General features: G+C 34.6%; 1 protein-coding gene across 1 annotated transcript in view; it reads left to right on the forward strand.

The window, feature by feature from the left end:
• LOC106120011 (uncharacterized) overlaps positions 1-13,231 on the forward strand; it is a 132,077-nt gene that overhangs the window by 43,510 nt on the left and 75,336 nt on the right. The window contains exon 4 of the mRNA XM_013315165.1: positions 11,867-12,114. Within this exon, the coding sequence (XP_013170619.1) occupies positions 11,967-12,114 (148 nt within the window). The 5' untranslated portion in view covers positions 11,867-11,966. The remainder of the gene's footprint in view (positions 1-11,866; positions 12,115-13,231) is intronic.

Consider the following 13,231-nt stretch of genomic DNA (forward strand, 5'->3'; position numbering starts at 1 on the left):
AATAAATTGAGGCTAAATAACCATTTCTTTTTATCTATAGGTATTCGACTATAACTCTGTACAATAAATTATACACAACACATGAACAATTGACATACAAATTGTTCATTTACATCTGTAATTATTACGAATCTGTGAGCAATTTGCGATTCGGTACAGAATCGTCGTGTCAACCGACAGATTAATATTGGAACGTGTAATTTTATTATACCGATTGGTGAATCAATCAGAGCCGTTACGTTGCTACTGACAAATATCGTGTACACTCGAGGACGTTTTAATCCTACCCATTTTGATAATTTCATTGGATACATATATTGCAATTATGCTGAAAAGTTGTCATACGTCCTTACCTAATTATAGCTCTTAGGGCGACGTTCCATTAGTCGTTAGTGCCCGCATGTGAAATGAGAGTGATTTCTTGATTACGCATGCCTTAGCGCTCACATAAAGGTTTTCATTAGTCCTTTTCCTAATTAGTCCTTATAAAACGGAATTTTTTTGGTCTCAGAAACCTACAGTGAGTAGTGTATTTAATAGTTAGACTTGGCATCATCCAGTTTCATTATTTTATTTGGATTTGATTCTCAAAACAAAAGGTTTAAAGCAATCTAAGTCGATGTTCCTTGGGCAAGTTACATAGTACATTTTAATATTCATAGATCTAGCAGTATTTCTATACACAATGCGGCGAACAGAGAACGCCGTATTTTCTTATTAAACTTTCATGTTATCCTATAAATAATATAGCGGTTACTGCAGCCCGAGGGACTTCCTTATTCTTTATTAAACGTATATTGTTTTTGAAAACTGTTTCCATTGAACTCGAAGCACTTTACTAAAGTGTACAAGGAATCTTTCTAGGCGTGTACTATTAATTAAATGTACTCATAACATAAATTATTATTAAACGGTAAATCATCAACTTGCTATATTATCTACGGAAAGCCGGCTCAGTATGTTGGTACTGCCGAGTAGTTTTATACGTCACATTGAACACACCCTCCTTATGCATGAATCATCATCATCAGCTCACTATACTTCCCCACTGAGGGGCTCAGAGCCTACCCTCTATGTTATGGGTGACTATGCCATAGTCAACCACGCTGGCCCAGTGCGGGCTGGTTGACTTCACACCTATCTTTGAATTTCTTCTCAGATATCTGCAGGTTGCATCACGATGTTTTCTTCACCGTAAGAACGTCGGATAAATGTACATATGTTAATCGAAAAACACATTGGTACATGGCGGGATTCAAACCCTGGACCTGCAGATTGCAAGTTAAGTGCTTAAACCCCTGAGCCACCGACGCTCTATGCATGATTATGAAACATTAAAAAACAATAAAAATACACAAGATAAAATATAGTAATATAGCTTTATTGTACTTTAAAGTACTTATGGTAGTTACTTTGAGTGCAAACATGTCTCAAGTCAGTCTGCCCTTTTCTCCGAGCCGGCCATTTTGTTCATTAAAATTCTCAATCGCAATTCTCTTGAAATTTCTTTGCGGTGGAATATTAAGTTTTCATAACTGAACTGAATTGTTAAAGGACTTACTATTGTAAAAGGTTTATAATAAAGCGGTTACTTGACGACTTTTAATTACGAACTATATAACGGGGATTTTGAAATACTTTATAATTATATAATTAACACGAGTTTCGAAATACTTTCACACGAGTACTTTGCAGTAAATTAACAAACATTATATTTCTGACACGTGTACAAAACCTTATATTAGTGCTATTAGTAACTCTATTATTATATGTATTTCTTTGCGTTCCTTCCTCTGTGGATTAAAAGTAGGCAAACGCATCTACAATTGCGGATGATTATGGGCAGAGGTTGGTTAAAGTGGCCGCTTTCTTGTTTGCCACCTTATAATATAAAAAAAAAACTTAGAAGAAATACTAACTCTTATCCGTATCGTTCTAATATTCATCGTTTACTCGTATAAAATGTATTAAATATCAGTTAATATTAAAATGTTATAAACATTTAAATAGAATAGTGCATGCAATGTTACAATCGCTAGACGCAGGATAGTTTATAAAAGGAGCTCGTTTTAAATTCATTGAATTTTCTCTTACAAATCCGCTTCAGCCGCTCCGCCGGTATGTGCGGCGTGTGGGTACACGGGTCACAACTTTCAAAGAGACCAGTTTGAATTCTTATCAAAAGAAGCCATTAAGTATCATGCTTCATTGCTCAAAGTAATAAACGTAGTACCGACCTCTTGCCGACGGGGACTTTGTTTTGATTAAATTTTCACGTTTACGACAAAGTTACAGGATGTTCGATTTTCGTTTCCTTTATACGATTTATATTTGTTTCACTACGCATATATACGTATTCTAAATAACTGATAAACATTTATGACTTACCTCAATTAAATTCATCCTGTAAAAGCTACTATCTTTCAATGGTATAATCACATTTCCTTGCTATTTATAAAATGTATGTTAAAAACTTTAATACAATCACTAGACGTGGTAAGACACCACAAAGACATAGTACTAGATAAGTCTTAGTGGCAAATGAACATGGACTTTATAATAACAAAAAGCGCCAGCGAGCAGACATTTTAGCGGCACAAATTCTTTGACATTCTCCGTTATGAAATCTTTTGTAACATTATACTGTTAGCACTCAACCTTCTCTGTAAAACACAGATGAATTTCAACTCGTCGTTTGTCGACTTGAAATTATATTTAGCGAGTAAGCTCAAGTTTTATTAATGTTGGAGAACCGGTGAGGTCTCAACACAAACTGTGGCAAGTTTGTAAGAGATGTCTTTGTTACAAGCATTAATCACCAGTCACAAATTACTCCGCCTTAACCAAGTATCTACTTAGCGAGAAGCGTTTAAATTTTGATGCAGATTTTATTCATCAATCTTCTTTCTATACCGTGGGGTGAGTCGTCCAAGCGTGTCGTGTTCTAAGAAAGATTTCTTAACTGGAAATATAATTATACTCTTATAGATAAAGAATATAAAGTGAATTGGGATATTAAATTATTTTTATCTATTTCTATACAAAAGAGCAACTGGTGCTTATTTTGCGTGTGTGCAGGATCTGGATTTACACCAGCTAGCGCAGCACTGCGAGGAATCCAAACAACCCATTGACGTTTTCGATCTCCGGGAACGATCTTGGCGAGATATTTTACCCTGTATTCAAGCACTGCACAAATGTTTCTTAAAGTTACCACAACATGAGAAAAACAAACTGACAGGCATATTGACGAATTGATAATTGTATTTTTAATGATGCAAGCATGTTTAGTAAGATAGGAAAAGTAATGTAAATAAAAGGCTATGCCCACCATAACAGGGAAGAGGTAGGATAGTGCCTTCCTAAAAATAACAAGATGCAAACAAAAAATAAAACTGCCAACATAGTTAACATAAGGCCTCAGAAATTATTTATGTATTAGCGAAATAAAGAAGCAAAAGACCCTCGCAAGTAATCCCTAAAAACCCACGGATCAAAAGATGGCAAGGATTCTCTATGAAATATTTATTGCTATATTACTTGATAATATTTATTTGAAGTTAAGATTGTCATAATAAATGTAGATGAAAGATCAAACGTTATAAAATATGCTTCTACCATCAAAGAAGATATATTAAATGGATTATCTGTATCATGTTTTAGTTGTAATACTTTAAGAGCAACTATATTTAATTTAATTATAGAGACGTCGGTGGCTCAGTGGTCAAGCACTTGACTTGCAATCTGCAGGTCCTGGGTTCGAATCCTGCCATGTACCAATGTGTTTTTCCATTTCCGATTTACATATGTACTTTTATCCGACGTTATTACGGTGAAGGAAAACATCGTGATGCAACCTGCACATATCTGAGAAGCAATTCAAAGATATGTGTGAAGTCAACCAACCCGCATTGGGCCAGCGTGGTTTACTATGGCATAGTCACCCTTGATTTTAGGGTAGGCTCCGAGCCCCTCGGTGGGGACATATAGTGAGCTGATGATGATGATGATGATATTTAATTTAAAGTTAACGAAGTATTTATTTATTAGTTTAAAATTCACATAAAATTACAAACTTTTATCATTATTGTAGATTATCACGAAACACTCGTAGGAAAAGTTCTTGTTGTTATTACTAGCTGTAGCCCGCGACTCCGTCTGCGAGGAATTTAAAACAAAACTTAATTATTAGCCTATGTATTCTTCCAGAATGTGCTCCACATCTCTACAAAATTTCATCGAGATCCGTTAAGTCGTTGTGGAGATTACCTTCTAACAAATATCCATCCATCCATCTAAACATTCGCATTTAACATATCAGTGAAATTCAAAGTGGAAACTATATATTTTCAACGTTCTATCTAATACATAGATCCATCTTCGACTAGAAGTGATATCGATATTTACAAGTCTAATCTTCTTACTAATATTATAAATGCGAATGTTTCAATAAATAAAAATACGTTTCAGATTTTATTTAATACATAACCACTATAGATTAAATTAATATTACTACGTCTATAACAAAACTGTAATTTTCTTAGTAAAAACCTTTTCATTATGTTAGGAAACAAGAGCTTGTTAATATTATTCTTTAAAACATCTAATCATTAAAATATCACTGCGACGAAAGAAAAAAGTTTTTTTTCTTCTCCCTTCTAAAGTTTTCTAATTTAAAGTTAAATTGTAGCGTTTCAATCAAAAAGGGAATTGAAGAGTATAAACTTTTTTTTTGTTTCTCTCATGAAATAAAGAATTTTATTAAGTAAATAAAACTTTAACTCGGATTCTATTCTGTATGAAAATCAATTATTTCAATAGTTAAGTTATTTGACGTAATCTGACTCGTTATTTTAAAATATTTAATAATGACTCATAACATTATTAAATCGATTAAATATACAGGGTGATGCTTAATGTATAATTCAGTTTATTTGTTAGGTAAATAAGTCGTGTCGGAGTGTGATCAAATAAATATCTTTTCTAGTTTCATTTTTAATAATTAAGTACAACTTTAGTCTATATTTTTTTATATTTCACTATCCTATTTTTATTTTAACAGCCAATATATAAAATTTCTTTTAGATAATAATACAAAGGAGCGATGTATTCATCGTTTTCTTGAGAAACTGAGTCTTTGTTCTTTAACAATGATTCTTAATTTAGAAATTGGCGTATTAAGATTTCTGGCATCGTAATCACCTATCAATATTCAATATTTGTGGTCGATCTAAAATAATTTTATTACGTTATTTTATATTATTAATTTGCATGACAGTAATAAGTCACCCTCTATATAATATCATGCATATCGATTGCTTGAACCAAATGGATTATTTAATAAAAAATTCAGTTCAACTGGTCACAGATCCTGTATTGACTTTAGTCTTAAGATAAACTTGAGTTTTGTATGTGAAATTCGTCTGGTATTTGACGAGACATAGTAACTTTTATCGAATTATTTGATTGGAAAACGGCGTAAAACCAACTGTTTGTCCAACTGTAAGATTGTTACAATGGTAAGTATTCGAGGCGAGCCGCGGGAACAAAAGCTGTTGAAAACAAAAGCACCTCTAGAATAAAGAGTCGCACGGATCTTTGCCTCCCTACCTTTTTATTGTTGTACAAACTACAAACAAGACGAGTTTTTTTTCTGTAAGTCGTCAGTAAAACTAATACATTTATCATATCAATACTATAAGTATAATCAAATTTTTATAAATTTAAAAATAATTTAAAGATAGTAGAATACTTATAAAATACTAGTATATTTCTCCTTCCCACCTTTTTCTTCTAAGGAAAGGATGGGGATTTGAAGAAAGAGGTGATGCCTAGGGAGGGGAAATATTATCTTTCTGTTGGTTTCCTCCTGCGTCGAATCAGTCAGGGAACACATTTGCAATTGTGGGTGTCTATGGGCAGTAGTCGCTTCACTATTTCGAATTCAGGTGGCCACTTGGTTGTTTGCCACCTTATAATATTAAAAAAAAACATACAAAGCGTGACAAAAAATGTATCAACGATAAATCTATTACTCTAGAGGAATGTTTGTAGAACATTTTAACCGACTACTCTTGAAATTCGATTAACAATTGCCTAGTAAAGACTTGCTCAGGATAACCAAATCATCAGAATTCCTGTTAAAATTATAAAAGAGATAGATGCGTCGTGAGTGCCCCGAGTTTATTATACACCCTTTGGTCTGTCCATATTCAAATGAGCCTCAAATTCATTTCCATAATTTAATAAAAGATTTTATCTCCATAACCAATTTACTGGCTCCGCGGAAGATAAATGGCGTAATCTCTTTTGTCGCGAAAAAAAGTTACAACGGTAACAAAGAAAAAGGAATTTAAAAGGCCATAATTTACTGAATGCCCCCCCCCCCCCCCGCCGCGCCCTTTCCCCCTCGTTTCTTACAGAACCCTTTCTAGTAAACGAATTTCGGACGAAAATATTACACAGGGCAAGAGTGAGCGGGAAAAGGTATAAATCATGCTGTTTCAATTATGGCCCACTTACCTATTCCTGAGAAGAAATACGCTTTGTTTCTTCTTGTCTAATATCGGAATAAATCATGATAAATGATGTTATTGGGCCGCTGTCTCCCGGACGATTTACACAGAAACACTCTCACCTATTGTGCGATAAATAAATACCAGGCCCCAGGAGACTGAGTTTAAAGCTCAAAATATACTACAACTTTATTGCGAATATATTTATTGTTGACTACGATATTTGTTACACACTGAAAGAAACTTATTTCACAGAAGATTCCAACCCAAATATAACTTAGTTGAAGCTTTAAAAATGTATCAAAATGTCAAACTATACAACTCTTCAGGTGCAATGATTTTTATTTGCATTAAGAAATATCATAATAAAGTTTAATTATCATTAAAGAAGTCATTAAAAGTCATTAAGGACTTTTATTTTGTTTTATCTTCTACAAATCTTGTTTGTTTATAGTTGGAAGACTACTCGTCTTATTATACGATTGCGGGCAGCGTTGAATATAAACATAAGGAGGGCGTCGGCGGGGAAGGGGGAGGCCAACAAATTTGCAATTCCAGCTTTCAATTCATCCTAAAGACGTAGCGATGGGGCCTCCATAAAAACGTCCTAAGTCGTGTTCCGGCGCGCAACACTTGAGTGTCCTAGCATTAGTGAGGGGAATTTACGCCCCATTTTATGTGCCACTCGAATTTCAATGAAAAGTAGGCGGCGCTCGCTCTGACTCCGGATCCGCGTTAATAAACGGATTTACCCGCCAAATCCTTTCAGTTTCACTGCACACTCCATTGCCAACCTTTTTTCTACAGCTTCTTCGGGTCTGTGATAATATTTGCCGCCATATTTCACCGGGAGGCAAGTTAGGGACCATTTATTCTGTAACCTACAATAATGCCTTTTACGTGTTCCAATATTAAGCGGTGAAATTCCTTTGCTTACAGGCCTCTAGATATTAAAAGGAAATATAAAAGTCGTAAATATCAGCGGCATTCTGATCGCGCAACAGAAACCGCGTTCCGTTTTGTAATATTTAATGTAACGATAGTACAGTTTTATTACAAACATTTCGATCGCTGATTTATTGGCAGGGCGATAAAAAAATATTTAGGGCTGGCACTTCGGCTGAACGCAATTCCGGTTCCTGACAGCCCCGGCCGCGATTAAGATTAAAAAACTTTTCCCACGAGCCTTGTGCCTTGAGTCGAGCGAAGTGGAAGAAATATTATGAAATTTGCACAAAACCCTCCTCGATGACCGAAAGTCGAGTTCATTAAAGTGTTCTCTGTTGCGGATGGGCAATTAAGGAATTCAATCTCCAAGTCCTTTCACTTGGAACCTCTATTAAAACGCATTGTCGCCTTGATTGCAGTTTTATTACCGTCTGCCACCATCCACTCTATTGACCTTTGTTCATTTTCTTTTCCTTATGCTACTGCCTGCATCTTCTATCTTGATCTACACCATTTTTATTAAACGGCCACTAAAGAACTAAAATATTGGTCATCCATAAAAACTTTTCAATAAACACAAAAGCACTACGTTTTTAACCTAATAAACTATGGAAAAAGGATAGATATAGGATTTAGATTTTTTGTTGTTAAAAGGTAGACTCAGAAAATACAGAATCATTTGAAGCAGCTAATATTTTAACATTTAAAGAACTGCATTATTCAGCAGTGGTTTAAACTACAAAATGTTAGAAAAACCGGGAGTCACTATTTCAATTGCTAAGCCGGGGCTAAAACTATTTGTAACGAAAAAATCTTTAGCCGCGAAGGTTTACGTTAAGCTGCAAAGGATACAAATGAGAATTTAGCTGTAAGTAAGGCACAACTCCCGTAGGATTACCATACCTTCATTATTTACAGGAAATTGCGCTCGAACTGGAATTTATTGATACTTTTACGAAAATCTCTTCTACAAACATTCAGTTCACTTCTTTTGTGTTTAGTTTTAAAATGGATTTTTGTTGTTAGTTCCTTGCTTGCTTACCAACTTGCTTCCTTCCTAGGATTGTATGAATAAACTTTTATAATACCATATTTATAATCAAAGTATGGAAGATATCTAAATTATTTTCCACAAATAATGTACAATTTTAGAAAACGTTATCTATCGTGGAAGCTAAACAAGTGGAAGACGTCGTAATTTATATCTAGTTTACATTTCGCCTGTACAGTATGACATTAGCGCTTGCATGGTATGATGGCTGGCTGGCGCCAGTTAGTGTTCACTTTATCACCACTGTCCTACTGTACTGGCTTAATGTACACCAAACATTAGTCTCAATAAGGTTGTGCCATGGACTCACCAGCGCAGACGCAAATATGTATGTCAATTTATAAAAATTAAATTTGAAACGCGATGCGTACCCAAATGTTTCATAAATTGTTTCTAATGAACTTCTAAATAACATTTTAATAAAGATTCAGAGGCGTGTTACGACGTCATTATACCAAATATTAAACGTACGTGCGCTGTAAAAGTCGATTGAAGTTGTATATCAAACGAAATCCGCGAAGATATTGCTCGCACAAATTCACTAATTAAAATTTGTTGTTAAATACGTTTACGTTGAAAAAGATGGTTTTAAAACTAAAATAATGTTTGAGCAATTTGTTTAGATATTGTTTAAAAAGATTTCTATGGAAATAAATATAAGCAATATGTTTATATTTCTCTAATGTACATACAAGAAAATACCAACCAAATAAATTACAACACATAAAGATTATTTTTACTGTAATACTAATTTTTTACCATTTAGCAAATACATATATTAAATGTGAAAACATTTTGTGATAAGTCTGTAACATATTTCCTATTCAATATGGATAAAATAAGATTTTATATAAGGATTGTTGTATAGAGAGAGCAAAGCGATGTTAAACTATGCAATTATTAATTGTTCACATACACGTTGAAATATATCGACAGAGTATTAAAACTTATATTCATAAAGTATATTGAAAACTTCTTTTAAAATTCTATTGTGCTTTTTTAAATATATTACATATTTAAAAAAGCTGTAAAATTAGTGATAGTTTATTCCTTTTTCTGAACTTACGAGAAACAGACAATGCACAACTAAGCAATGCAGACCTTTCCAACCGAACATCATAAAAAACCCACTAGGAGTAAATTCTTATTAAAAACTTTAAACGTAAAAGGTGTTAAGGTATAAGTAAACAAAGTTTATAGCTTATCTCCCGCACAGCTTTGTGTGTGCATAACCTTTATCCGCGTACAAGTAATATCAGCGTGGGAAATTTGCCGCCGACGTCTGAATACGAATGAAGTTTTTGCACCTGATATACATTCAACATTGTCGCCAACAAAGTTTACTTTGTTTAAACGATACATTTAAAACAAGGCCTCGCCTCCCGACCATTTACATTTATACCGCTTTCGAAATATAATTCCTTATATTGAAGTTATATGGTGAGAATAATATGCGATTTTAAAACTTGCTACCATCTTTTTGTAACAGGAAAACGTAACCTTACATTTATCAGAAATGTACACTTTATATCCTAACTAGCAGTACACCGCGACTCACGCAGATAAAAAAGTATTAAGTACACTATGTGTTCTACCAGACTATGACCTACATCTGTGCCAAATTTTAACAAGATCCAGTGAGCCGTACCGGAGATATCTTCAAACAAACATCCATCCATTCATCTAAACTTTCGCGTTTATAATATTAGTAAGATTCACCCACGTTAACATCCTACATAGTCTAAAGTTTTTTTTGTACGCTAACTATTTGTTTTGCGAAGTTCAACGGTCACATTTCTTTATCCGCACTATAACTAATTCCAAGACAAGCCCCGTCCTAAATCTATTAAGATACCAATATATGCGTGAGGGATAGCAGTTTACATCCCTGAGGGAGGCTTTTTGCGCTGTCCGATAGGAAAACCTTAAAAAATATATGCGACCCTAAAGGCGGCGAGTGTGACAGACAGACGGCTGTGACAAGGGACCACGTGCGCACCGAATACAAAGTGGGTCGGAGGCTACGTTCCGCCGTGCATTGATCAACACCCACCCAATAGGAATTATTAAAAACTAGCTATCGCAGGCGATTCCGTCTGCGCGGAATTAAAAAATAAATAATCTATGCCAGATTTCAGCGAGATTGATGCAGTCTTTCTGGAAATACCTACTAACAAACATCCATCCATCAGTAAGATCTATGTTTCTGACCAATGTGTTAGAAATCTCTAATAGTTCTCTATTTTCTTGTCTATTTTTTTTTCGTAACGTAAAAATTACGTAAAAATTACGCGCATATACTGTTGGTTTCTGAGACAAAAATCCTTGACAAAACAGAGATAACAATATGTTTTAAACGGAGTATTTGGGTTCTGAAACCCACGGTTATGCATCAAAAGAGCTTGCTTGATTACCTTTCACCATAAAATTCGTAGTCTATCTCAAGGGAATGTACGAAGTGAACATAACGAATACAAAAATGAATTTAAACAAGTGAAATGTACATTGAATATGTTCAACGAAAATTCCGTATTTTACGAGTAATCAACACTTCCCGCAGCGCCAGTTAAGTTTGCCAGCTAGTTACGTAATTAACTTCCCCGTTTGTTCTGTTCCTGAAAATCAATACTTAAATAACATATGTGTTAGTTTAACTACAAAGTTAACAGTGACAATGTCGTATCTTATAGCACCAATTAGTTCTAATCTGAACTAGAATAAAGTTTCGGTTAGCACCATATTAGATTAAGGTTAAAGTTGTATTGTAATACTAAAGATTAGATTAGATTTATCTGCGCGAGAGAGGTAATATTTCTTGCACTACATTGCTTAGAAATTATTGATATAGCTAGAATTGATATCTACGCCTATGTATCTATAAATTGCGTTGTTTAAATAATACCAAACACTACATGTCTTACTTCAACTTTATTCTTTTACAGATGTAATATAAACAAAATACAAATAATAAAAACATAGAAGACTTATGAACAATAAAGTTTTGTATAATAACATTCTAAAAATATATAATCCACTCTCCTACAAAACAAGATGGCTTCGAGAGGCGTTTTTAGAAGGAAAACAAGATGTCAGATTCCCTTCCGTTCGCGAACTTCAAAATAATGAAATCTCAGTCGTGATATTTTTCAATGGAGAGGCGAAATGGAGTTTTCATGTTAAATCTAAAATAATATCAAATATTTAGCTTTTTTTCTCGCCTTATGCCATGTTTTATTGTTGTTATACCTTTTAAACTTCGCATGTTTTGTCCATAGATGGTCTCTTTCACAATTGTAATTTATCGACGATGAAAAATAAAAACAGCAAATTAAAATAAAGTGTATTGTTTCAGGTAAATGTCGGAAAATGTACAAATGATAGGAACAAAGTGTGAGTGCAGTGCGCGGGACTGTGAGTGAGGTGAAATGAACAGTTGAGGTGCGTGGGGCGCGATGGGGCCGCGTCATATGGGGCCGCGTGGTTTGGGGCTGCGCGCGAGGTCTACGCGGCTATGGGCCTGGCTGGCCGTGCTCGCTGCGCTGGGCCGCACCACCGCTTATACTGACACCGAGGAATTCCTCAGCGATTTGGATAAGCCAGGTGAGATGTGTATACGTTTTAGTTTCATTAGGTGTACTGTACGCAAGGACTTGATTTAACGCTAGTGTTATTAAAAAAACATAAACGGAACTATTAAAAAAGCGGTAAAAAGTCTTAACAACGGCTGCACTGCTCCACGCTGTAACTTTTTTAATTTATCTTGCGACAATAGCGCACATGTTACGGACAAAATGTCTAGATTTTAAAGTTACTACGGCTGACTCTCCATATGCCGCATAGGCCTTGTTGCGTTATGTTAAGGTTCTATTTCCCTTGATGTTTAATCTTTTGTTCATATGAGATGCGCTACTAATGAAGCGATATATCGTTCGTTAAAATTTTCATCAAAGTGCAACGTTTGCGCGGGAAACGCATTTTAGATGTTAATACAATTTCGTGAATAAATTGATATTTCGGACAAGATTGTTTCGCTTATTAAGTGAAGCATTTTATTTGACAAAAATATTGGTTATGCATATTTGCAATAACAATACTTTTACGAAAGTTTATTTTTATTTGGGTCACCAACAATGGTTATTGAGCAAATGGAATACGAAACTATTGTCCTTATTACGAAGAAAGAATGGGAAGAGGAAGGGGATTTGATGAAGAAGAGAGAATGCATAAGAAGGGAAAATATTGTCTTTCTGTGCGTCTCCTCCTCCGTCCATGAAAGGTAGGCAAAGCATCTGCAATGTCTGTGGGTAGCGGTCGGTTCACCATTTAGGCGAATTTAGGAGGGTGCTCGTTAATTGTCACTTTAAAATATATAAAATAAAGAAACTCATCTGAGCAGTTCTATGAACTACATCTGTTGCCTTTGCCCGGCGACATATTTCCGTAGCCATTTGCCCGCATTTTATCAGAAGAAAGCGCACTCCCGTTTTAATTTCCGGGTCGGCGTTTGGAATTCGAATAAAAATTATTCCTTTATAAAAGGTTATTTTCAAACCGGAGGCATAATAAAGTTGGCCTGTCTGTTACACTCGTTCTGCAGTAATAGGGTTAACGGACATTTAATGGACCCGTACACGAGAATTCATATTTAAATAAAAATTCACCCTTACATTTAAGTAATTTAGACGAGAAATGAATGATATTGCAGATATTAAACGAA

This window comes from Papilio xuthus, unplaced genomic scaffold (assembly GCF_000836235.2).
Source record: "Papilio xuthus unplaced genomic scaffold, Pxut_1.1 DF826961.1, whole genome shotgun sequence".
NCBI classification, from domain to species: Eukaryota; Metazoa; Arthropoda; class Insecta; order Lepidoptera; family Papilionidae; genus Papilio; species Papilio xuthus.